This window comes from Vicugna pacos, chromosome 17 (assembly GCF_048564905.1).
Source record: "Vicugna pacos chromosome 17, VicPac4, whole genome shotgun sequence".
NCBI classification, from domain to species: domain Eukaryota; kingdom Metazoa; phylum Chordata; class Mammalia; order Artiodactyla; family Camelidae; genus Vicugna; species Vicugna pacos.
The window spans coordinates 19,946,767-19,973,533 of NC_133003.1; the positions used below are offsets into that span (position 1 = coordinate 19,946,767).

Below are 26,767 nucleotides of genomic sequence, written 5' to 3' on the forward strand. Positions count from 1 at the left end.
CCGGGTGTGCATGGGTCAGTCAACCCACTGACCTCAGTCCCCAAGCCCTTCCCAGGCCCAGCCCACAGCAGGTGCTCCTCAGTAAGAGTAAGGACAGCAGGTGCACAAGAAGGGCTCCAAAACTGACTCCTCACCCCAAACTGCTCAGCTTTCAGCCTCACTCCCTAACGAATCATGGACTCCTGGACCCAGGGCAGGAAAGTTCTGCTCTCACCAGAGGACTGCCTCTCCCAGGGAACCAAACACACAGGTGCTCTTTCTTTAGGATTCAAATTGCCCTGCCAGAAATCTAGTGCTGCCCTGCCCTGAACACAATGTGGAGGGGGCCAGGGAGCGCCGTCCTTGAAAGGACAAATGTTTCCTGCTCCAGCCACTCACAATTTTCTCTAAACAGAGCAGCTCTTGAGAGCCCTGAATCAAAACAGCCCTGGAGTGTGGATTTTACTCCCCACGGGGTGTCGTTACCGCAGCAACTGTTTTTCCTCTTGGAATTCTCTCAAGAGTACAAGCTGTTGCCTCCCTCCAAAGCAAACCCGGGGAGAAGCCAGGACACCAGGGAATAAGGAAAGGGCCCTGAAGGAAGGAGGGCCAGACGTGATCAAGCCACATCAAGCTTTGCCATGGGGTCTCCCAAATCTCTGCAACGGCTTAGAAACTAGAAATGGCGAGTCTTTCCCATTAGGGGAGGGTTGTGTGAGCTGGGGAGGTGACAGTTCTGAGGGCATGGGGTGTGGTGCACGTGGTTTTGGGAAGGTATGGCATGGGGGTACTGAGGGGGTGGGAATATGGGGGTAGGAGGTTTACTCAGGGAGGGAGTTGTTGTTTGGGATGTACAGGGAGGAGTGTGGGTAGAGGGGCTGTGGAAGTGTGAGGAGGTATGGGATGCCATGTATGTAAGGGAGTTGGATGGGGGTTGGAGGGTGTGGGGGGTACACTGCTGTATGCATGTGTGCTGCAGATGGGTTGGGGAAATGTGAGGGTGTGGGCTGGGGGGAGGTGTTCTTCAGTACCCCAAGATGAAACATAGGGCATATCTTCCCTGAAACAAGGACATGAACTACATTTCAATTCCGTATTACAGTACTTAGTACTACAAATCAACCACATCCCAGCCCAAGGGTCTGCAGGGGTCAATTTATTTAAGTTTGAAACAAATGACCTAGAAGCAACTGCTTGAGGCAACTCATATTTCTAGTCAGAACACCCCAGTTGGCCGGTCCAGAGCACAGAAAGAGAGTGGATGGCAAGTCCAAGCAGGTTTGGGGAGCTGGGCTCTACAGGTCCCTGCCCTCCCTGGGAGTCTATGTTGAGTCCCCGACTGGTGCACAAAGCCAAGAGGTTCAGAGTCATGGGACACAGAACACCCAGAACACTGTCACTGCATGGAATGCCTGAATGCTTTCACAAGGTAAGTTTGAGCTGTCCCTTCCCCAAGCAGCCACCTATCTACTGAGGGGCTGGCATGAACTGGGACTCAGTAACCGAAAAAAAAAAAAAGTTACTACAACTATTATTGTAGTAACTACAACTATTATCAAGATGTTGTGGGAGGTTAGCAGTATGTCTTATCTAGGATATGCCAACCATTCTCAAGGAAATAGTCTTCTCTCTAAAAAACAAATGCCAAATAATAAACAATACTGAGTCACTGATATCCATACGGAGGGAGGAAAATCTTGACCTCTACCTCACACCATACAGAAGTAAATAAATTCTAGGTGGACTGGCAATCTAACAGTGAAAGGTAAAACAAGAAAACTCCTAGAATGTAACATAAGAGAATACCTTCAGGACCTAGAGTACGTAACCACTGCCTTAAACAGGCTACAGAAGGGATTGGGGGGAAAATGATAAACTGGGCTACGTTAAATTAAGAACCTCTGTTCATCAAAGAATGCAATTAAAAGCATGAAGAGTCAAGGCTCAGAGGGGGAGAAGATAGCTGCAGTACACATGTAGAACACGACTCGCCCAGGATTAGAATAAAGAACTAAAAATCAATAGGAAAAAGTGTCAGGCAACACAAATTCTTTTGCTGCAAAAGCTAACAGAAAGATTAAAAACCAGCTTGAATTTCAAGATTCCTCTGCTTTCTAATTTCCTGTCCGCCATCAATGAGGCCTTGGCAAAACCTGGTTACATCTTGTAAGGCCACAGAAGTCACCAGAAGGGGAGACTGAGGCCTGAACAACCGTGTCAGTGGAGGAGCGAGAAAGAGGGACCTGGTCTTCTGGCTTCCTGTCCAGCGCCCCTTCTGCTCCATGAGGCTGCCTCAGCCACCACAGGTGAGCTAAACAGGAAAGGAGCCAGAGCAGCTATGCATCTACCTCCCGGGGAAACATCTACCTCCCGAGACTCACTCCCTTGCCCAGGCCTGCAGTTTCTCCCCGGGATAGGAGACCAAGCTGAGGGAAGGTGTCCTTCTCTGCCCCTTGGCCCACAGCAGAGCCCCTCCCCGCACAACTCCAAGGGGCAGCCAGCACCCAGCCCACCCCATCAGGACACAGCCGTGAGGTGGTGGGATTCCCGGTGCCCATCTCCGGGGGTGGTCCTGCGTGACTCAGTACAGTCCCTGACCCTCTCTGGGTCTCTGCTACCTCACCCATAAAATAAAGGAGCCCTCACTAGAGGAAGAACACGAGTATAGCGGAAAGAACAAAGACACATACACACCTCTCATTTCTCAACCCCTTTCTGCACACACCATCTCACTTCATCTTCCTCCCAGGAGGTAGGGGTTCCTGGGGCCCTCTTCCAGCTGAAGGAACGCCAAAAGACTTATCTATCTCCTGGTCTCAGAGTTGGCAGAGCCAGGTGGCAGAAGCAATCTGTCCAGACAACCCCTGGTGCAGGGAACCTGAGGGAAGCCACCAGCCTGACTCAGAAGCAGCACTGGGTTCACACGGGAGTGGCCCTCAGGGTCTGCCCACCTACAAGGACAGGGCGGGGTGGGGTGGGGTTGGGTGGGGGGAGGACAGGAAGGCCACCAGCCCCACAACACTGGGCCAGCCTAGAGAGCAAAGCCACAGGGGCACTGCCTCAGCTGCTGCCACCTCTCCTGAGGGATCAGTGAGTCTTACAGTTGGGATGGGTGAAGACTTAAAACAGCGGAAAGGAGGCCCAATTCACAGTGAGGCTATAGCTGGACTGACCCCAGTCCAGCTGGCCTGGACTCCACTGGTACCCTCCCCTCTCATGCACATTTCCTTGAAACAGCTGCACCAAGCTCACCAACCAGCCTGTCCTGCCCAAACCCATCCCAGTCCTTACCTGGCTTCTCTCAGCCCCACTGCCCCCTCCCTCCAAGTTTCCTCTGAGGACTCCGCCGAACGCCTCCAGGGTGAGCCTCAGGGCACTGACTGTCCCCCTCTCCTCCACCTTTGCTCTCTACCCAGAGGACCTCATCTAGCCCGAGGGCTTCAAATCCTACTACACAAGCATCTCTCTGCAGTTCAGACACCTGCCTAACAGTACTCCTCCACTTAGATGTCTAACAGTCATCTCAGGCCTAATGTGGCCCAAACTGGACTCCTGATTTCTCCTTCAAAACCACCCCCCTGACTTACCTCTGGAATAGGCCCCGCCATCCACCTAGCTTGCTCACCCCCATAGTCCATCCTCCAGAATGTCTCGTAACCCTGTCCAAGTGCCACTGCCTCCCACCTGGGCTAACGCGGCAGCCTCCTACCTCCACACACAGTCGGGGCAGGGCACTGGTGCTCATGCTTCCAGTGGCTCCCATCACCCTCAGAGTGAGGTCCAGCCCCTGTGGCCCCAGCCTCCCAGGGCGCCTCTACTCTCTCATCCCCACAACCTTGACTCTACTCCTGCCACACAGGGATTCTTTCTGCCCCTCAAACAAGCCAAGCTAGTCCTCTACCTGGACTTGGAGCGTCCTTCCCTAGATCTTGGTATCCCTACCCCTACCCCAACCCCTTGATTGCATGTCTCCCACTCAGAGAGATCTTCCCATCCTAGGGCAGCCACGCAGCCCCTCCCCCCACCCCACCTACTCCTCAAACACTATCTTCCCGGTTTGCTCGTAGTTAACCGCCTATCTGCCCCTCCCATGTAAGCCCCTTGGGGCAGGGAGGCAGTCTTATTCATAGGCTGGATCCCCAGGGCTTGGCTGGCTGCAGAGCTCCTGCAGAGAGGAGGGCAGGAGTGCTCCAGGGAGAGGAGGTGTTCTACTTCCTTTCATCAAGGGAGAAAGTCAACGTAGTGATCAGAGATTTCCAGAAAAATGCTGTATCAGAGTCATCCAGGGAACTTTAAAAATGCCTGGATTTCTAGGCTCTATTCCAAGAGCCCGACAGGAGGTCTGGGATGGGGCCTGAGAAGAGATTGCAAATTGTCTCCCCAGGTGATCCTGACGCACAGGTAGGTCTGAGAACCTCTGACTGATCCAACATCTTTATTTTACACATGAACAAGTCAAGGCCCTCTGAAGGGATGACTCAGTCCAAAGTTTCAACACTGGTTCAACACATATTTCTGTCAGAAGCCCAAACATCCTACCCATAAGGTTCTCCCTCCCACTGGCTCTATGACCTCAGGGTCTGAGCAGAGGTGGAGAAGAGGTCAGTCCTTAGGATCAATGGGAACTGCACACTTCACCTAGGTTGCAGCTCTGCAAATCCACTTTTTTTGTTAATCTAACATTCTGCACTAAAAATGAATTCCACCTTCAATGAATTAGGGCTAGGCTGAATAAAGTCAGGGGACCAAGAGGATATCCTCTTTGCTTCCATCAGAAACGGGGCTGGCTTCACGCACTGTCACCCTGCAGAGAGGGCGGGAGGACCACCTAACTCCCCCACTTCCAAGAGGGTGGGGGAGAAAGAACAGACACCCACATTTATAAAAGACCCTGAGCTGGACACTTCTCAGACCTCTTTCTCTGTATTCCCAGCTACTGATGAGTTCAGAAGCCATGTCTGGATTTTACAGACAGGGATAGGAAGGCTCAGAGGTTTAGCGATCTGCTCTGGTTCCACAGACAAATGGAGCTGGGATTTAAACCAGATCATCTGGCTCCAAAACACATGCTCTCCACTACGCCACATGGCTCCCACCAGGCAGCCTGATGGCAATTTCTGTGTGTGATGGGAAGGGGACCCCATCCTGGGGGCTGCTTGTTCCTAAGCACCTGGCGGTGAAGAGAGGAGGGATACAGGGCCAGGGCTTAAGGGACCATCCAGGAGTGGCCACATCTCAAAGCACTGACTCAAGAGGTCCCTTCAGCCCCAGGTTTCCTGGTCTATTAAATAGGGAGAAACTAATACCTACCTCAAAGGGCTGCTTCGGGGACTGAACAAGTCGTGAGATCCTGTCACAATCAGCTACGTAAATGTGACTGCCACCCTGCAAAAGGCTGTCAATGCAGGAGGCATTGGCCTCCTCAAGTGACTTAGTGATCAGGCTGTTAGGCATGGGGATGTGACCACAAAGGGTGGGGACAGAGACAACTTCCTGAGATAAACAGGACACAGACAAGTTGGACTCCTCACCCAGCACACTGGGCTCTCCTCCACACTCAACTGCCCCCTACAACACTCACCAGCCCTTCCCTCCAGCAACCTCTTCTGCCCTCACAACCCGCATCGGCCAGGACCTTTCCTGGTGCACCCAAGTCAGAAAGTATCAATGAGCTTCCCTCTGCTTTGGCACTACTTGAGTGTGAAGCTTACAACTGTACCGCTGAATGGTCAGCGCTGAATTCCACTGGGCACACACACATCTCAGGAATAAGCTTCAGGTGGAGACACTGGCCATGATGATAGACAACTTCAAAGCCCTCTGCCCCAACTCGAGGCTCCCTGAGGCTGATCTGATGGTCATCTGGGTTTCCACCTACCCTCTCCCTCTTAGCTCTCAATAAATGGAACTTCAGGTAGAGACACAGTCTCTTATGAGTGGGACTAGAGGGAGTTAAGTCCTCCAGCGATGTATTGTCCTGTAAGGCAGCCATAAGTCAAGTGTGATTGTTTAAATGTAAATTAGTTAAAATCAAATAAAATTAATGATGTGTTAGCCACACTTCAAGAGGCCAAGAGCCACGTGTGGCTAGTGGCTACGGCACTGAACAGCACAGATTATGTGTAGAACACTGCCACCATAACACAAAGTTCTACTGAACAGAGCTGCTCTGGTCTCAAGAACCAAGTGAAAAACAGGAATTGCTCTTGAACCTGCAAGCTGACAGCCAGACATTGGCCCTGAGGTCACACCCAACCCCTGAGGGGCTGGCCAGGCAGACAACCAGTCTCCCTCTGTCTCAAGGTAGAAAGACACAGGCCAAATGTCAGGAGAGCCAACAGCCAAGGGGCAAGTGTTTGTGCCAAGTTAATCACCCTTAGAAGATTTGGCTACCGAGGAAGAGGTCAGACAAGGAAGTGGCCTCACAGTTCCCAGCTGGACAGCACCATAGAAAGATGCCACGGAACTTCATCTACAGCCTTGAACTGTTTGTTCACCTACCCACCCAGCTTGGAACTTCTGGATGAGCATCAAGAAATGAGGTTCAAATACAATACCGAAATATGTGTTCCCCGGGCAGGTTGGCTGCCCTCCCGGCTGGAAGCCCTGGCTCCTGCAGAACTTGGCCACCAACGAACCCAGCGGCACTTTTAGACCTCACTCCTGTCCCAGTCACTGCCAGCTGCTTGCTGTCAAATCCTCTGAGGCATCCCCACTGTCCCCTCCGTGCTCCTAAAGGTTCCTATCTCTGAACTGCTCCCCGGAACATTCCTTTCCAGCTACTTTAATACTTCCATCCCAGTCCCATCCACCGCGGCTCAGCCCACATTCCATTCTGCCTTCCCAGGAAGTGTCCCCAGACCCAGCCTGACTTTCCCAGGAAATGAACCCCAGCAGTACAGTCTAATATCGTATGTGGTCTTTCCCGTCAGCCTGGGCTGGCTGACCTACAGGATGCTGCTACAGGCAGGGCTGCAATCTGCATAAAGCCCCCTCCAGAGCAGGTCTTTCTTGATCTGGATCCAGGAGTCACTTATGTTCCATGACCTTAGGCACCTCTGAACCTCTTCTTGTCTTGCCCCCTCAAATCAGTCATGTCAGGTGGGCTAGCAAGGAAGCACTTTGTAAAACTGCAGAGCTGCCCAACAATGACAGAGCCTTACTGCTGAATAATACACAGAAATCTTAAGACCCTAATCTTGTTTCCACCTGTCACAGTCTCAGAACTGATTCTTCCACACTGCACTAGGTTTGAGTTTATAGTCTGGTAGGGGGAGAGGAAAAAGATAATATTACGAGGAAAATCAACCCCATGCCAGAAACCCTGATGCCTCCAAGAAAACCATGCACATAGGAGGTATCTGTGAAGTACCTGCCACCGAGTGCTAGGTGACCAGCAGGGAGCCACCCTACAGGGCAGACAGGCACTCTCCATCAGCACAGGCAGGCTGAGGCAGCACTCGACCCTGGAGTTGGTCCCACAGGGGCCTCATCCTCACAAAAAGGACTGATCTAAAAGCGGGGCACCACTTCCTCCTTGAGGGAGGAGATCCCTTGCTTCCTATCTGCCGGCAGCAGGCAGGCTGTTCTTCCTCCCCAGCCTCACCACTGACAAGTCCCACAAGAAACGACTATGGGCTGGAAAATTAACTTGGACTTTAGACCCTTGACTGTCTTTTCCCCAGACATCTACCCTAATAGTAATGTCACTCAAGAACTGTGGAGATTAAATGTGACACTAAAAACACAGGTAACAAAAGGAAACAAACATAATTTGGACTTCATCAAAATTTTAAAAACTTGGGTGCATCAAAGGACACTACTAAAAGAAGAAAAAGACAACCTACGGAATGGGAGAGAATATTTGAAAATCCCATATCTGGTAACGGCTTAACATCCAGAGTACAGAAAGAAATCAGCTATCCAGGGGGGCGGAGGGTGGGAAGGGATAGATTGGGATTTCAAAATTGTAGAATAGATAAACAAGATTATACTGTATTGCACAGGGAAATATACACAAGATCTTATGGTAGCTCACAGAGACAAAAATGTGACAATGAGTGTGCATATGTCCACGTATGACTGAAAAATTGTGCTGAACACTGGAATTTGACAAAACATTGTAAAATGATTATAAATCAATAAAAAATGTTTAAAAAAAAGAAATCAGCTACAACTCAACAACAGAAAGACGAACAACCCAGTTAAAAAGTGGGCAAAGGATATGAGTAGGTATTTCTCCAAAGAACATATACAAATGGCAAATAAGGACACGAAAAGATGTTCAACAGCAATAATCATTAGGGAAATGCAAATCAAAACCACAATGAGTTACCACTTCACACCTAGTAGGCTAGCTATAATTTTTTTTAAAGGAAAATTACAAGTTTTCCCAAGTAAGTAGAGAATCGGAACCCGCGTACATTGCTGGTGGTAGTGGAAAATGGTACAGCTGCTGTGGCAGTTTGGTGGTTTCTCAAAAAGTTAAACATAGAATTACTATGTGACCTAGTAATTCCATTACTTAGGTGTAAACCCCAAAGAATTGAAAGCAGGGACTCAAATACTTATACACCAAAAAGTAAACCAATACACCAACGACAGCATTAGTCACAACTGCCCAAAGGTATATCCATCAACAGATGACTGGATGAATAAAACATAATGCAGTATCATTCAGACTTAAAAAGGAATGAAATTCTGTTACGTGCTAGAATATGGATGAACCTTGAAAATGTATGCTTATGCTAAGTGAAATAAGCCAAACACTCAAGAACAAATATCTTGAGATTCCATTCACATGAGGTATTTACATTAGGCTAATTCATACAGACAGAAAGTAGCTTAGAGGCTTCAAGGGGCCAGGGTAAGAGAGGAATGGGGAGTTATTGCTTAATGGGTGCAGAGTTTCTGTTTGGAGTGATGAAAACGTTTCAGAAATAGTGGTGACGGTTGCACAACACTGTGAATATACTTAATGCCAATGAAAAATGGTTACATAGCAAAGTTTACATCACAGATTTTCACCATAATAAAAACATATTTAAAAAAAAGAACAACAACTGTGGCAAATAGGGCTACACCCATCCTTGTCAGTGGGAAGAAGGGCCAGAATTAGGACTGATTAGGCTCTTAATCAGAAGGGACTAGGGCACATACATATGGGCAGCTTGGACTTGGGGCCTACACTCTTTTTCCACTATTGCTTTTGGGAAATGTAATTTACAAAATCTCAAGGAATCAGAAAGTAATACAGTGAAGTTTCTCAACCCACTCTCACCCTGTATCTGGGAACCAGTCCAAGTCGGGGCATAAAGAGAGGTACCACCTCTTTTCCTGGTCCCTCCTAACCCCAGCACTCACCTGGGTTACCTCCTAGTCGTATAACTTTTGGGCAGAGCACCTCACATTGATTGGCCTCAGTGTATCCACCTATAAATTAGCCCTCCTCCTTCCTTCTTCTCAGGTTTGTCATCAAGATCAAGTAAGATAAGTCAGGCAGGTGGTATTATTAACCATGTTAAATCTGAAAACACTGTTGTCTCTAATAAATTAAACTGCTAGAGCTACAGAGTAAAATGGGGGCACCATGTACTCCCTATCTTTCTTTCCTTCTTTCATCCTCTCCAGAGCACCAACTCCAGCTAACATTAGACATATTGTGCTCAACCATCTGTCCCCACCAGCTAAACAGAAGCTGCTTGGGGCACAGACCTGTGTGTGCTTTGCTCACTGTTGTACCTTCAGTGCCTGAATGACTGGTGCACACTAGGTGCTCAGTATACAACTGCTGAAAGAATACATTACCAGCTCTAGCAACCCATTTTGAAACAAGCCAAACAACATGTTATCACCTGCTGCTGACCCACCTTTGACACCACTGCACAGAAACTGAAGAGTCAACTAAAAATTCTAACTTCCCCTTTATAAGCAGGAAAAGGAACTGTAAGAGTGGAATAATCAGGAGCTCCTGGATAGGCATGCCAGAAAAGGAAAAGGCTTCCAACAGAGTCAAGTTGTGGCTTCACGGTAACTCTCGTTTCTTAAAATGAATGCAAGGAAACTCCAAAGGCCAGTGAGTTCTCAGTTTCAAGGGAGAAGCCTTGTGATTTCCAAATGCACATTTTTCAGAAATGAGTTCACTGCCAAGAGCTTTCTGAAGTCAGAACTGTGAAGATTAAACCCAATTAAAGTAAGTAGTAATCAGTATGCCACAAACTGGATAACCTAGATGAAATGGACAAATTCCTAGAAACATACAATGTAACTAAACTGACTCATGAAGAAATAAAACATCTGAATAGACCTATAATTAAAAAGAGGACTGAATAAGTAACTAAAAACCACCCAACAAAGAAAAGCCCAGGGCCAGATAGCTTCACTGGTGAATTCTACCAAGCATTTAAAGAATTAACACCAAATCCTTCTCAAACTCTTCTAAAAAATTGAAGAGGAAGGAATATTTCCTAAATCATTCTATGAGATCAGCACTACCCTGATAAAAAAAAGCCAAAGATACTTTAAGAAAACTACAAATCAATATTCCTTATGAATATTGTTGCAAAAATCCTTTAACAAAACATTAGCAAACTGAATTTAATAGCATATTAAAAGGTTTATACACTATGGCCAAGTGGAATTTACTCTTGGTTGATTCAACCAGGATGGTTCAACATGAAAAATCAATCAACATAATACAGTAACAGCAAAAAAACCACATGATCATTTCAATTCATGAAGAAAAAGCATTTGACAAAATTCAACTTCCTTTCATGATAAAAAATACTCAACAAACTAGGAACAGAAGGAAACTTCCTCAACTTGATAAAGACCATATATGAAAAACCCAAAGTGAACATCACACTCAATGGTGAAAGACTGAATTCTTTTCCTCTAACATCAGGAACAAAACAAGATGCCTGCTTTCATCATTTCTATTCAGCATGATACTGAAAGTTCTAGCCAGAGCAATTAGGCAAGAAAGGAAAAAAAAGGCATCCAAACTGAAACAGAGGTAAAATTATCTCTGTTCACCAATGACATGATCTTACATGCAGGAAACCCTAAAGAGTCCACACATACGCAAAAACTGTTAGAATAAATAAATTCAGCAAAGTTTCTGGATACAAAATCAACAGACAAAAATCAACAGCATTTCTATACACTGGCAATGAGCAATCTGAAAAGGAAATTTAAGAAAACAACCCCATTTACAGCAGCACCAAAAAGAATAAAATATTTAGGAATACATTTACCAAGGAGGCTAAAGACTTGCACAATGTGAACTAGAGAGTAATGTTGAGAGAAATTAAAGAACTTAAATAAACAGAGAGACATCCCATGTTCATGCATTAGAAGACTTAATATTGTTAGGATGGCAATACTACCTAAAATGATCTACAGATTCAATGCAGCGCCTATCAAAATCTCAACGGTGTTTTTGCACAAATAGAAAAATGTATCCTAAAATTCACATGGAATTTCAAGGGATCCCAAATAGCCAAAACGATCTTGAAAGAGGACTAAATTGGAGGGCTCACATTTCCTGGTTTCAAAACTTACTACAAAGCTACAGTAATCAGAACAACTTGGTACTGACATAAGGACAGACACAGAAACTAATGGGACAGTATAGAGCATCCAGAAATAAACCCTCACATGTATGGTTAAATGATTTCCAGCAAGGGTGCCAAGAACACTCAACAGAGAAAGGACAGTCTTTTCAGCAAATGGTACTGGGAAAGCTGGATATTTACATGCAAAAGAATGGACTGGATCCTTACATTATACTATATACAAATATTAACTTAGAATGGATCAAAGACCTAAATGTAGGAATTAAAACTAAAATCATCAGAAGAAAACACAGGGGAAAAACTTCATGATCTTGAATTTGACACTGGTTCATTAGGTATGATACCAAAAGCAGGATAAACAACGGGAAAAAAAAAGATAAATTGAACTTCATCAAAATTTAAAACTTTGTGCATCAAAGGACATAATCAGGAAAGCAAAAAGACAACTTTGGGATGGGAAAAAATATTTGCAAATCACTTATCTGATAAGGGGTTAATATTCAGAATACATTAAGAACTCCTACAACTCAACAGCAACCAAAAACCCAATTAAAAAATGGTCAAAGGACCCAAATAGACTTTTCTCCAAAGAAGATACACAAATGGCTGCAGGCACATGAGAAGAAGCTCAATATCACTAGTGAAATGCAAATCAAAACCACAATGAGATACCACTTCACACCCATTACAATAGCTATAATCAATAAAACAGAAAACAAGTGTTGGCAAGGATGTGGAGAAACTGGAATCTTCGTGCATTGATGCTGGGAATGTAAAATGATGTGGCTGCTATGGGAAACATAGTGGTTTCTCAAAAAGTTAAACACAGAATTACTGTATGATCCCAAAATTCCACTTCTGGATATATACACGAAAGAAATGAAAACATGGACTCAGAGAGATATTTGCATGTCCATTACTCACAGCAGCCAAAAGCTAGGAGCAAACCAAGTGTCCATTAACAGATGAATGGATAAACAAAATGTGGTATATACATACAATGGAATATTATTAAGCCTTAAAAAGGAATGAAATTAACACATGCTACAACATGGATGAACCCTGAAAACATTATGCTGAATGAAATAAGGCAGTCACGGAAAGACAAGTACTATATGATTCTACTTATATGAGATACCTGGAATAGTCAAATTACAGAGACAGAAAGCAGAATGGTGGTTGCCAGAAGCTGAGGAGAGAGAAGGATAGGGAACTATTGTTTAATGGCTGCCGAGTTTCCATTTGGGGTGATGTAAAAGTTCTGGAAATAGATAGTGGTATAGTTACATAATACTGTGAATGTCCTTAATGCCACGGAATCGTACATCTAAAATGGTAAATTTTATGTTATGGTATTCTACCACAATTATTGAAAAAGCAAAAAATAATCAGGTCCATATTTTCAGCCCATGGAGAGAATCCCTCTTAAAAGGCCAGTTTTCCTGACACCTGGGGCATCCTTCCCATGTCAACAGGCCATAAGGATGCTATCTTGTCCTTTGTATTCTGACCTCAAGCCCAGTTCCAATAAGGTGGGCCCTGAATCCAAGCCAACAAATCAGGCTGACTAGCTACTGTTTGTAAGGCTGAGGACTGAGCTTCCCACTTCCCCAGGCTAGATAGTTTGCAGGGATAACTGTCTGACAGGGCCGACGAGTTGCCAACAAAAGCAGAAGCCAATCCCGCTGGCTTTCACTCTATTATTTCCCCTTTCACTTTCCCAAAGGACACCACCCGGGCATGCAGAAAGGAAACAGGGGTCAGACTGCCCAGTCTGATTTTCTGACTTGGAAAATGGAGTCCCTATTTCCCCTTATTCCTTGCAGGTCTAGATATTTAATATCCTTTGTATTTCTTACAGTTCAGGACAAAGCTTTCGCTCATGCAACAACAGCAGAACGAAATTATCTCCATCCTTTGCAGTCTCTAGGGTCTTTTCATACAGATTACCCTGTTAAATCTCAAAGTAATCCACTGAGAATGAATGTGCAGGAGTTGTTATCCTCCACTGGAAACATGAAGAAACCGGGGCTCATGGAGACGAAGCAATTTGTCCCAAATCCCATATCCCTAAGTGACAGGATCAGGGTTTGCATACAAGTAGTGAACTTCAGAGTTCTCTTTCCCCTCTATTATTTCGGAAATATGAACAAAGTATAAAAGGAATGAGACCATTTTGGTGTCAACCAAGACCAAGGAAAAATGTTTCCAAGTTTGGTAACAAATAGGACTAGGAGGTCCATTCCCCAGATAAGAGCCTGGTAAAGAACTAAGCGCCTGCCTCTTTCCCTGAGGTCTACCCTAACCCAGAAACGGGTCCTTCCTTTAGATTTTTGGTACTCAGTGGTTCCAGCTGGGCACCTAGAGCACAGTACGGTACTGCCCTACTGCCCTACTGCCCTGTCCAAGGCACTCTGGCGGACAGGGGAGAGTCGGGCAGACTTGTCGAATTTCCCCAGGGGTGGAGACGGCTGGATCATGGGAAAACAGAAGATTCGGCGTGCTCAGACGGGAACAAATAACGTCTACACCAACGAGCGTCTGAAACTAAAAGTGGCACTGGAGACCCACACGAGAAACACCGGACAGGAGTCAAACGGTATGCGGCGCGTGGACCACTGTCCTGTGAGTCCCTGCACATGCGCGAAGACAACACCAACGCAGAAATAGTACCGCTCCGCACCACCAGACTTGGTGGGCGGGCACAGACTCCTCGCGCATGCTCCAGCCGCGTGCGCACGCGCATCCTGGACATCTCCCTTTTCTCAGTAGTCCCCTGCCCTCTCGTCGTGATGCGAAGTCCGAATGCTGGCTACCTCAGCCAAGGCCCTCACTTTGCATTCCTCACCTTGCGCCCGGTTTTCTCCCTTAGGGCCTTCAGCCGTTCCTTCCGTCGCAACGCCTCTTCCTCTAACCGTCCCACACCGCCCGTAGTAGCCGCCATCTTGCCCGCAGACCCCCTCTTCTCTTGTGCCGCATCGCGCAGGCCCAAGGAGTAGATGACCCTCTCACGGCCAATCCAGGGACGAGATTGGTGGAGCCGGAAGTCCTGAAAGCCAATCAATGCTGAGTTGCTATGGGAGGACCCGCCCTCTTCCTACCCGGCAACTCGCCTAGCTCGTCCAGGACTGGCAAAGAAAAAAGCTCTAAGGCTCGATTCGTCCAACGCCTATCAGCGAGAAAGCAGCAAGTGGGATCAGACCTGAGTGAAGGAGGATAGAGCGCGTCGATCGCCCTGGTTTTGCCTAAGCGCCAACTACAGGTCACACTATGCTGGCCAGTTGGAACGCACTGACCCATCCTTATCCAGTTGTTTTGATTGTCCAAGGCTCAAGAATGCCTTCAAGAGCCCTCCCTGACTCTCCTCTCTGACCCCAGCCTAAGAGGCCTGCCTCTCCTTTCCTCTCAAGCTGTCAGTAGCTCCCTGGATGCACTTGTTCATGGGCTTCTAGGCTTTTCTGTCCATTTTCAGCTCAGACAAAGCCTAAGCAGAGCAGGGCTTGGCTGATGGCCACTTCCCTCTAGGTTCATGGATGATCCCCTCCTACCTCCAAATCCCCTAGAGTGGCAAAATACCCACGGTAGACTACCTACCCTGGAGAAGAGCAAACCCCCATCTGGGTCTAGTGGGCCCCAAGGTACCATTCTTAGCTTAATTCCTGAGAACTAAGCTGACAGTTGGTTTGGCCTCGACTGCAGCAGGTGGCCATGAGGTACAATGCTTCCCAGGGCCTTCTTTCCTGAGTTAATTAGCATGCCCTGACAACTGAGAAACTCTGACTGAAGTCAAGATCTTTTGACAGCATGTGCCATTTCCCAGAGCCACATCTCCTCCCACCTGCAGAGAGGAGGCTATCCCTCCCTCCTTCCCCCCCACTCACTAAGGCGTGTCTCTCAGCAAGGCTGTTCCCTGCTTGGGGCCTCCCTTCCCAGGCTGGCACAAAGTAGACTCCCACTCCCTTCCGAGTTTCCTTCAGAGGCCCCATTGCTATAGGCCCCTGTCCAAGTAGCCCCCACAAACAACCCTCTTGACCTCAGTATCAGGTGGCATGCCCTGCCAGGGCCTACTGTGCAAGTAGTATGCAAAATGCAGGTAGTAAGTGCTCAGGAAATGTCAGCTCAGAGGTAAGATAGATGGGGCAGGAGGAAAGGCCAGTGGAGGAGCTGCCCAGGAAGCCAGGAGGATAGATGAAGCCAAGAAGACAGGATGGGTCTGTCTCCTCTTGGCTACTCAAGGTCTAGGAGGGTCCAGAGTGGTCAATTCCTCCAAATGACGGTAACTCTCTGGGTCCCACAGTTCCTCCCAGTCCCATCACCCTTGCCCAACAGCAGCCCCCCTCCCCCGCAACCGCAACAGGGATTGGGAGAAGGTGGGTGAGAAAGAGGCCCTGGGTGATAGTGACAGTGGTTCTGGAAAGAGTCCGTCAAGCCTCTGTCCCTGTCCATGTTGTCCCTGGATGCCCAGGTGGTCCTCGTTTGGCCCATCTCGGCCTCAGTTTCTCTGCATGTAAAACAGAGTCATGAGGCACTTTCTTGCCTTTAAACTTTTGAAGTTAAAAAAAAAAAAAAGATGTGACTCAAGAACTGAGCCCTAAAGTGGAGAGTGCCTCCATCGGAGCATCTAGGAAGGCTTCCTGGAGGAGTGGGTCCAGGCGAGGCGAGGACTGCCTAAATCTCCCAGATAGAGGGAACTGCTCCTGCGGAAGTATTTCAGGCTTGTCCTGCTGTTTCCTGGTGCGGGCCTCCGCCCCGCGCACTCCCGCCACACCATCCTGCTCCACAAACAGTAAGAGCAGAAAACTGGCACTTTAGTCGCCCCATAAAGCGCTTAGTCCAGGGCCTGGCACGTGGTAAGGTGGTCGTGATGGTTGTTGTTAACATTACTTATGGAAGGACACTGCCTGTCTGCACCCGGCCCGCAGCCCCTTCCCCCAACCCCGCAAGCCTGTCCCTTGCACGAATGGTGGCCATTCCAACCAGGCGGGCTGCGTCCCAGTCACATCTAGACCTAAAGCAAGTCTGGAATCCCTCATCCCGACCCTAGTCCGAGAGGGTCAGAATGGCCCTTCCCCAGGCACTAGTGAAGGTACGGATTGCAGAGGGTGGGGCTGCTGGGCGCCCCCCGGAGCCGCCCTGACCTCAGGCTCCTCCTCCCGCCAGACACCCCGCCCTTTGCTCGGTCCCGGGAGAGGCGGGGCGGCGGTGCCCGCCGCTAAGTGCAGGAAGCCGGGCTGCGGTCCGCGGGGAGGAGGAGGAGAGCGGCGGGGGCCAGTACTACTTCCCCCAAGTAGTACCGGGCCGCTCCGCCCTGGAGTGACGCCCTCCGCCCATGGGCCTGGCCGAGGGCAACTGGCGGGCGGCGCGGAGGAGGCGGCGGCAGCAGGTGGCGTGGAGCAGGGCCGGAGCCGGGCCGGGCCATGGCCGCCTCCGAGCGGCTCTACGAGTTGTGGCTGCTCTACTACGCGCAGGTGAGCCCGCCCCGCCCCGCGCCCGCCGTGCCCCCAGCTCGGCGCCCCCAGCTCCTGCTGCACCTGTGCCCAGCGCCACCTGGGCCGCATAAATGCGCTCGCGCGGGGCGTGCTCGGGCTCCGCATACACGTGTACGCCCCCGGCCCGCCGGTGCCCTGGCATTTATACCTGGAGACGACCCTCGCGGGTACGCAGGTCACAAGAACCGCTTGGGTGGAGACCGCGCCTCCTCGGTTTTGCCGGAGGAGAGAGGCCTGGACCAAGACGGCAGAGCACTTACCTTTACGGATGGGGAAACTGAGGCCCGGGGGAAAAAAAGACTGGCCAGGTCGGGAGGGGGTCTTAGCTTGCATTTGAGCTTGCCCTTCCTGTGGGCGCAGCCGCTTTGGGTGGTCGTGGCCGACGGGTCGGTGTGGGCTAGGGATCCAGGCATCACAAGGAGGACCCTACTTCGGTCCGACTTGAGTCAACTCATGAGATCCCATGCAGCCAACTGAGTAGTGAGCTTCTCCCTGACCCCAGGCAGCCCCACCCGAACCGGGGAGGGGGCAGCAGAGGGGTGGGCAGTGGTGGATTCCAGGGGTCCAGCCAGAAGAAAAGATTCGCTTTGGATGCTGAGGGTGGGGATGTTTGAAAGGGTTGGAGGGAGGTCCTTTCCTCCTGAGCTCCCCCTCCTGTCTCAGAAACTACCTCAAGTGGCCTCAGATGGTGAAAGGAGCAACTCTGACCCAGGTGTCCCCCAAACTCTATGTCTCTCACACATAGGCCCCCACTTTCCTTCTGCATCAACGGGAGGGAAGGAACCCAGGGTAATGCCTCCCTCCCCTTTACCCAGCACCAGCCTCCCTCCCTGCACCTGCCTGGCATCATGCTCCTGGCTCAGGTGTACCTTGGGCACAATGAACTATTGTGTGCCCCTTATCTCGTCACTGGGGGGAAGTTCATACTCAAACCAGCTGGCCCTCTGTGAGGAGGTTGGCCAACTGTCTCCCAGGACTGCAGGTCAGGTCTGGGGCCCCAGGGACCTGGAATTCAGGCCATAGCTTTAGGTTTACTTATTTATTTATTTTAGAGGAGGTACTGGTGATTGAACTAGGATCTAGTGTATGCTAAGCATGTGCTCTACCACTTGAGCTGTACATTCCCCCAAGGCCATAGCTTCTTGAGCCTGCTCAGGTGGTGAAAAGTCCAGGCACCTGGCGAGAGGCAATGCTTAGAATAGAGTTCCTCTTTGGTGGGGACTCTCTCTCTCTTTACACCCCTGAGCCTCTGCTTTCCTATCTATAAATTTGTCACAGCCCTGATCTTGGATGGTCTGGACTTTGCAGAGGGGTAGCCAGTATGGCTTGTCCAGGCCAGAGAAGTTTTCTGCTTCCCTGCCCCATTAGATTCCCTCACTCCAGTGTTTCTGTCTCCATGTCCAGAGGTTGGTCCTTGCGAAGGAGCAAAAGATTTGGAAGGAAACCTGTCCCTGGCTCTCATGCTTCTGATTACCCCTGTGGCTATGGCAGGTTCTTGGTCCTTAATTTCTTCACCTGTGGCTGGGTGGAGAGGGGCTTGAATCAGGTGATGAGTCTGGTGGCTGTTAGTGGTGGGTCTTCATGCTGCTGGGAGAGATTGTCTTTAAACAGTTTCCCTGGACTGTACATCCAGCATGGTTGCCTCCTGCTGCCCCTTCTGGCTGAGCTCTGCAGATGGTCAGTCTCTCACAGGTGTTGAGCATTCATCTGTGCTGAGTCCCCTCTCCTTCTCCAGCTCCTCACTTCACAGGGCAGGGGCACAGGCTAGCTGGTTGTAGCCTTGGAAGTCTGGGCAGGCAGGGGACGTCCTGGGGCCAAGCAGACAAATCCAGGATATGAGTGTGAACCTAGGAGCCGGGAGGGGCCAGGTCGCCTGGGGAGAGGAAGCTCTAGCCAGCCTCCCAGCACTGCCTTCCTGCCGGCTTGGTCCTGCTTCTGCTCCCGGAACACGGTCCCCACCCTCTGTGCTGGACTCCCCAGGAGCGGTGGCTGTGCTGCTTTTAAGCCCTGCTAGTGACCTATCATGTGTGTGCTTGGGGGAGAGGCTAAGATAAGGTAAGGGGTTGAACTAATACAGAGTGTTAAGAGACCCCTGAGTTGGCCAGCCACCCAGCCAGAAGGTTCCCCCAACACTTGCGCCCCTCCCTTCAGCCGTGAGAGCTGACATCAGCTGGCAAACCTGTTTCCCCAGTTGTGGCTCTAGGCCCGCCCCAGGAGCAACCCCTTTCTGCCCTCCCTTTCGCCTCATAGACCCCAAGTTCAAACTCACTCACCCACTACCTCTGTGGGCCCTCCTTAGCTGGGGTTCACGTGTGGATGAGGGGTTGTGGGTGGCTACTGAAGGAGGAAGGAGGGGCCAGAGTGCCCTGGACATCACTCAGTCTGAGCCCCTCATGGCCCTAGTGGGGAAACCAAGGTTGTTGGACAAGTTTGGGGCAGAGTCCAGCAGAGCTCTGGCTCAGCCTCAGTCCTGTGTTCCTTTACCCAGGAAAGGTGTAGCCCTGTGGGCAGGAAGCCTCAGGTGGAACTGCACCCTGGGACAGCACAAGCTGTTTTCTCTGCGTGGAGCCTTCTCCCTCCTGTCTGGTCTGAGGTGACCTTCCTCTCCTGTCCCCCAAGACCAAGCTAGACCTGAGCCCAGGCATGTCCCCATCTGCATACTCATTCTGCTTGCTACTCTGCAGTTTCCCCTGCACCCCACATTTTTCAGTCGGTGCTCCTTGGGTATTAGCTGAGTGGCTGGGTGGAAGAGATAGGCCCCACAGCAGTGACAGATCAGGGATGTCATGCCAGAGGACTGAGTTTGGGCCTTGAGGGCTGAGGGCGCAGGAAGAGGAGGAGAAAGCATATGGCAGTGGGAAATACGAGAGGCAAGTTGTCAGGAATGAAAAGGAGGCCAGTAGGATGGACTGGCCTCAGTCTAGCAGGGCTTCCCCAGTATGGGCTTAGGAAGGGGGTGAGAGGATAAGGGGACTGGGGACAGCACTCAACAAGCTGGCAGTTGGGCAGTGTGTAAAGGTTATGCATGATATGTAAATGAGTGGCAACTTTTCAGGCTGGAGCAGTGGCATTGTTCAACAGCCCCCCAGTGAAAGGGAGCACCGGGGACCATGAGAGATGAGGGGCACTCAGGGTCCCAAAGGTCGGGAAAGGACAGGCATTCAGAGTACAGGGGGGCAGCGCAGGCTGAACTCTCCAGTTACACCATTGAGGACTCAGGGTTCCAGAGGGATCAGGTCAGAGCTCTAGGTGGCCTTGCTCTGCTCACCCTTCCCTGGTCCCTCACCCTTCACTAATGAGCTCTCCTACCTCATGGAAACCTGTCAGGCCCTCTGCTCCCTCTGGGACCTTAGCTGTGTCATACCAGTGCCTCAGTTTACCCTCTTGAAGTGGGAGAAAGGAATAGCCTCCTTGGTGCTTGGCTCCCCCTCTATACCTCACAGGGGCAACCAGGGTTCCTTCCTCCCTGCCTTTGTTTTACTAGGGGAGGGGTAGGGACTGAGGTGACGGGGAGAGGGGAGAGTAGCGGAGAGTAGCGCAGAGCCCAGGGTTGGGGGAGGGGCGGGTAATCCCTGGAGCTGTTATGGCAGCTGGGGAGCTGATGTGGAAGTGTGGGGTCCCCATGGAAACAGGTTGGTTACTATGGGGACCCTGAAAGGAAATTCCGGGTTTCCACAGTGATAGGACAAGGGGAAGGTTAAGCCCTGGGGGGTGTTATGGAGACCTGAAGGTTCACACCTTTCAAGACCCTCTCCCCAGGAAAAGGGGAGAGACTGGCACAGCCACCTAGGCATTTAGACCATTAGCCTCAGTTATCCTTGCCCCTGGTGAAGTCCCCTGTTCCTGCTTCATTCCTTGGCCTGAGGTCCTCCAAGTCTGACCTCTAGTCTTCCTCGTATAGCCAGAAGCCACCTGCAGCTTGACATTGCCATCCCCCTGCTGATGCTGAGTGGGAAGACCTGAAAGAGGTCATCCTGATCAGGCCCCATCCCACCCTGTCCCATTTCTGCTTGCCTATTGCAGGAGGTGGGGTGCTTACTACCACCTAGGCAGCTCTGACTGGGAGGAGTCACCCACGGTGGAGTCCAGTCTTCTCTCCCTGCCCTGTTCTTAGTGCTGTTCTGGGGCCCACTAAGTTCCTCCCATTCTGCTTGCCTGGGACAGCCAGCTGTGGTCCATGGGACCGTGACTCTGCCAGTTAACCAAGATCTGCCACTCACCTGTCACTCATGGAGGTGGGTGGGGAGAAGATGAGTGTTGCCCTAGAATGCCAAAGGCTTGGGAAGGCAGAGCCCCTGGATTTGGGGGTAGAGCTCCCACTCACCTTACCATGGACTGCTGGGTGCGGTTGGAGAGCCTTTAGCTGTGAAGCAAAGGGATGGCTTTAAAGAGGCAGCTGAAGCACAAGAGCTTAATGTTAAGTACCAAGGTACCAAGCGTGAGAACGAGGTCTGGATTGGAGAACCCATGCCCTCAACCACATTCAGTTTGGCACCCCCGACCTCTGAAGCACCACACAGGGCTGAGTCTTTGGGGAAGGTGCTGGCTCTGCTGGGGAGCATTTAGGCAGAGGAAAACACCGAGAGCAAAGCACATGCAGACCTGTGAGGGTAGGGACAGGGAGTGATACCCTTGAGCCGGGGCATCCAGTGAATATGGGGTGCTGAGGCTGGAGATGAGGTGGATACCACCCTTGCAGGCCTTCAGATGTCGGGTGAGGCTGTGGACTTGCCATGAGCCTGTGGTAGGGTGGCTGACTGGCTGACAGTAGCGGACAGTAGTGGTAACTGATGTGTCCTGGAGGTGTCCGAGGTGCCAGATGCTATTTAAGGAACTTCTGTGTTTTGCCCCATTGTGAGCCCCAAATGAGGTAATCGGGTAGCGATGGAGGATTTGGGGCAAGGTCTGGGCCCTGAGACATGGGGCAAAGCAGGGCTGATGTCAGGTTTGGGGTGAGGCAAGCAGGTCTCGGGCAGCATGGTGTCTGGAGCGCAGTGGTCCTTATCTCCCTGACAGCCCCACCCACCTGTCCACGCCTTCACCCCTCCCAGGTTACCTCAGAGTTCTGAGGAAGTGGCAGTTCCATGCCTACCCAAGGACTGTTTGGGCGCTCCCCTCCCCCAGCACTGAGTGTCCTCAGGGCTGGTTGGGCATAGATTGGGGTCCCTACAGGAGTGACTCAGAGACACTTCCCCCCTCCCCCAGACCCACAGCTTTCTTCCCTGCTGCAGGACCCTGGGAGGAATGTGGCTGCTCCTCATTTGCCTTCACAGGGGCACACGGTCAGGACCCTGGCCCAGTCAGGGTGGGGTGGGGACGGGGCTGGCCTGCTGATGTTCTTGCTCAGAGCTTGAAAGGGATGGGGGAGCTGGCTAAGACAGAGCCTGTGCGAGGAGTGTGGGGAGCCCTGGCAGCACAGCCATGTCTCCCCAGCTCTGGAGCCCTCCACATGCAGCACTGCCTCTGTGCTCCCGGCCCTGCCCTGCCTCCTGGCCTCGGCGCCTGCACGTCTCCCGCACCCTCCAACACTGCAGCCTCAAGCCATGGGGCCCAGGTCAGAGCCAGGCTGAGGCCTCCCAGGGAGAAGAGGTGAGACCACAGGGTCAGGACAGGCAGCTACCCCTAGTTCTGTGCTTTTGAGATCCCTCCTGTCCCCTCCAGAGCCCACAGAGGTTGCCTTGATTGCCTCAGCCCTGAACCCAGCCCAGCCTGGATTTGCTGGAAGTTTGCAGCACTAGACAGGTCAAGGCTGTGTTCTAAGGACAGAAAGCAGGAGCGTGCAGAGTTTGAGGGGCCTGTCCGGGTAATGGCCATGAGGAGGACAGGAGGTTCCTGCTTAAATACCAAAAGCCCAAGTCACACATGGGACGGGGTGTGGGGAGAGCAGAGGCCTGCACAGGAGGATGTGAATCACAGATGCAGAGGGCAGAGGAGCTGGAGATGCAGGCCCTGATTGGACTAAGGACCCAGAATGTCTGGCTCAGCAATTGAGCCTTTATCTTTGGGTCAAGCAGGGGGACATGGTCAAATGCAGGCTATCAGGTGCTCAGCAGAGCTACAGTGGCCAAAAAGGACTCCCCCCCCCTTTTTTTTTAATTGAAGTGTAGTTTTGGTTTTTTTTTTTACAACATTAGCTTCAGGTGTATAACAAAGTGATTGAGTTATGTGTATACATACATATATATTTTTAGATTTTTTTCTGCTATAACTTATTACAAGAAATTAAATATAGTTTCCTGTGCTATACAGTAAGTCCTTGTTATTTATCTATTTTATATATAGTAATGTGTATCTGTTAATCCCAAACTCTTAATTTATCCCCTTCTCCATCTTTCCCCTTTGGCAACTATCGTTTGTTTTCTATCTGTAAGTAAAAAGGACTCATATTTGGGGTGGGAGATGACTGTGGTTTGACTAGGGGTGGTTTGGAGGGAGAAGAGGGGAGCATGGTGTCAGGACAGTTTTGAAGGTAGACAGGGGTCTGTGGGGTCATTGAGGCAGGGTCATGGGTCATGGGGTCAGCTTGAGCTGGCTGGCTTTAGCCCTATGAGTGGTCCTGGCCTAGAACAAAGGTCTGGCTTTTCAACATCCTCAGAGATAAAGCTGCAGCTGTGATAGTGAATGAGGCATCCTCTCTCGGGCCCCCCATTTCCCCCTCTGCAGTGGGAAGAATCGAAAAGTAAGGGTCTAAGAGCTCTGGCCTGCTCTGGTGTTTCAAGGTTGGGCATTATGGTGTCTTTGCTAGCTGACAGAGAGAAGAGGTGTAGACAGAGGTAGGTGAGCAGGGAGGCTGCCAGCCGCAGAGAGTGGAGAGTTAGTCATGGTAGTATGGGCCTGCACTTTGGTGGGCTTAGCCCCTCTCTGAGCCTCAGTTCTGTGACAAAATGCACAAGGAAGGTGCCCTACCACAGGGTGGAGGGTTGCTTTGCCTAGGTTTCTCGGGGGCCTGGTCCCATCTGCTAGGGTCAGGCCCCAGGTTCAGTCCTGACCTGTGATCCGGGGCCCACAAGTGGCAAAAAATTAGCCGTCCATCCAACAGTAGTTCTGGAGGTCCTTGAGTTGAGGTCCGTGGCACATGAGTTGCAGCCTCAGGCTGCCAGATGTTACCTGTCATGTGTCCTTTGCCCCTACATCTTTCTCCAGTATGGTCCCCACCCTGCTTCTCTGTCCCTGGGAAAGAAGGTTGCCTTCTGAGCTCAGCTGTTTAGGGTGGGATCTCCAGATGGGGCCAGTGTGGAAGGAGGGGGCAAGGGAGGGATGGAAGGAGGCGCTCAGGTCCAGGCTACCACCCACTCCATGCCCTGGGAGGGGCTTGGAGGTTGGAGCAGATTAGGGCAAGTCCTGGACTTTCGCTACAATGTCTCTGCAGCAGAGAGACCAGCAGGGCCAGGTGGGGAGCTGGGACACAGCAGCGGGGCAGGGCAAAGGAATGGATGGGTCCTCCTACATCGTTCCCTAGGCCGGAGGCCCTAAACCCAGGTCGGGGGGCTGTGGGTGCCTTGAATGAAGGGCACTATAGAGCAGGGATCAGAACCTGTCCCTGGATAGGCCTGCCCTGACTGCGGGACTCATGGTTGTAGAACTAGTTTCTGGTCCACAAGCTCCACCCAAGGCAGTGTGACCCCCGCCCCTCTGTGTTCCAGGCCCCGCCTTCAGTGCTAGGCTAGGTCCCTCACAGCTTCTCTTGCTCGGCCCTGGGTGCCCCAGGCCCCCCCACATCCCTGCGGTCTGCCGGGAGGAAGCGTCCCCCTTCCCCCACCGTGACTCTGCGCTTCCTGCCCCAGGGCTGGGGCGGGAGGGGACGTTTCCCGTTCACATCAAAGTTTCCCTGGCGGCACCCAGACTGGGCTCAGCCCCTGTCCCTCTTGCCCATGGAACCAGCTCTGGGGCCTGGGGTCCAGGTAACCAGCCAGGGTGGGTGGAGTTTCCCAGGGCGAGGTAGGGCCCTCTGCCTGTACACGTGGGGGATGTGTGTGTGCATCGGTCTGCCTGGCTGATGGTGAACATGCATCCTGGGATATACAGTCAGGGAAGGTTTCCTGCAGGTGGCTGCTGCTAAGCTGGGAGAAGGTGGCAGGAGAGAGCCCAGTCCATGGCTTTTGGTTGGGGGAGGTTGGTGAGTGTGAGACCTTTAGCCCCAGCAACAGTGTGGGCCACAGCCACACCCCAGGCATGTATATGCTTAAGCCCCTCCCCTGTCCGTGTCAGGCTTGTCTGGGTCCCCAAGGGTTCAGGAAGTGGGAGCAGAGTGGGAGGCTGAGAAAAGCAGATGAGGGGCCTGGGGGAGAGATTAATATGTATGGCAGTCCTCTGATGCTGACTTTCCAGCTTCCTGTCCTCCTTCCCCATCCATCCCTCACTCCCTTTCTCCACCTCCACTGCTCTGCCTCCAATTCCTGTCCAACGCCATTCACTCTCCACCTCTGTCCCCATCCTCTTGGCCCCCCCATCCACTGGGCCCCTTCTGCCCCCACCACTGTTCCCCTGAACTTCTTTCCTGCAGAAGGACCTGGGCTACCTGCAGCAGTGGCTGAAGGCCTTTGTGGGTGCCTTCGAGAAGAGCATCTCACTATCCTCTCTGGAGCCACGCAGGTGAGGCTGGAGCTCTGTGGAGGGCGGGAGACCTAGGGGTCCTTGGCGCCCGGTGACCCTCCCCTCCCTGCAGGCCGGAGGAGGCAGGTGTGGAGGTGCCGCTGCTACCCCTGGATGCGCTGCTTGTGCTGGCCAAGCAGCTGGACGAGGGGGACCTGGAGCAAGCCCTGCTGCTGCTCAAGCTCTTCATCATTCTCTGCAGGTGGGTCCCTGCTGTCTTCTCCACCGTGGGAGACCGTGGGACTGTGGGCCAGAGTCAGGGCTGGCATGTCACTGGGACCTTTCCCATCATTCACTCCTTAGGAACCCAGAGAATGTAGAGGCAGGCTGGGGCCAGGTGCTGGTGCCCCGAGTGCTGGCATTGCTGACCTGGTTGGTGGCTGAGGTGAGGTAACCTGTACCCTGGGGGGTGGCAGGTGGTAGCCATGGCTCAGCTAACCCCTCTGTACCCTCTCCCCATGCCTGCAGCTGAAAGGACCCCCATCACTGCAGGAGGGCTGTGGGCCCCAGCTGGAAAACATAGCCCTTCATGCCTTGCTTCTCTGTGAAGGCCTCTTTGACCCCTACCAAACCTGGCGACGCCAGCACAGTGGGTGAGAGGCAGTCCCCAGGCAGAGGACCCAGAGGAAGCTGGGGAGAGGAGAAGGGTGGCCACTCTGGCCAAGGGGCAGAGGTGGGAGGGGGCTGGTGTGCAGGCTGGTGAGAAGAGGATCACCCAGGATGGGTAAAATGCTGGCCTCATCTCGGCCTCTGCCCACTCCATCCCCACCAGGGAAGTCATCAGCTCCAAGGAGAAGAGCAAATACAAGTTCCCTCCTGCTGCTTTGCCCTGTGAATTCAGCGCCTTCTTACGAGGTCAGGCCCCACCCCCTCTTTCACTTGGCTCCCCTGGCCCCGCCCCCAAACCTGAGCCCTTCCTGCAGTTCCCCATCCCATAAGCAGGACAGGATCCACTTACTGGTGGCTGCATGTGGGGCTGGGAGAACCATGGGAATTTGAGGGTGCCTCCAAAGTTGAGTAGGAGTTCAGGGGCAGAGAGGAGAGGGAGAGCATGTCTGGACAAAATGAGTAACTTCTTTTTTGGGGAGGTGTCAATTTCCCTTCCCCCTTCTCTCCTATCTCCTGGGTCCC

At 51.5% G+C, this 26,767-nt stretch overlaps 2 protein-coding genes across 4 annotated transcripts in view; one reads left to right on the top strand and one right to left on the bottom strand.

The window, feature by feature from the left end:
* Positions 1-14,545, bottom strand: part of CCDC12 (coiled-coil domain containing 12) — a 44,813-nt gene extending 30,268 nt beyond the window's left edge. For all 3 annotated transcript variants that reach the window (XM_031686670.2, XM_031686669.2, XM_031686668.2), the window contains exon 1: positions 14,404-14,545. In XM_031686670.2, coding sequence (XP_031542530.1) covers positions 14,404-14,499 — 96 coding nt within the window. In that variant the 5' untranslated portion in view covers positions 14,500-14,545. The remainder of the gene's footprint in view (positions 1-14,403) is intronic.
* A 2,221-nt stretch (positions 14,546-16,766) lies between these two features.
* Positions 16,767-26,767, top strand: part of NBEAL2 (neurobeachin like 2) — a 29,867-nt gene continuing 19,866 nt past the window's right edge. Inside the window, 6 exon segments of the mRNA XM_072941148.1 lie at positions 16,767-17,023; positions 25,548-25,636; positions 25,710-25,838; positions 25,940-26,021; positions 26,105-26,229; positions 26,409-26,491. Coding sequence (XP_072797249.1) covers positions 16,973-17,023; positions 25,548-25,636; positions 25,710-25,838; positions 25,940-26,021; positions 26,105-26,229; positions 26,409-26,491 — 559 coding nt within the window. The 5' untranslated portion in view covers positions 16,767-16,972.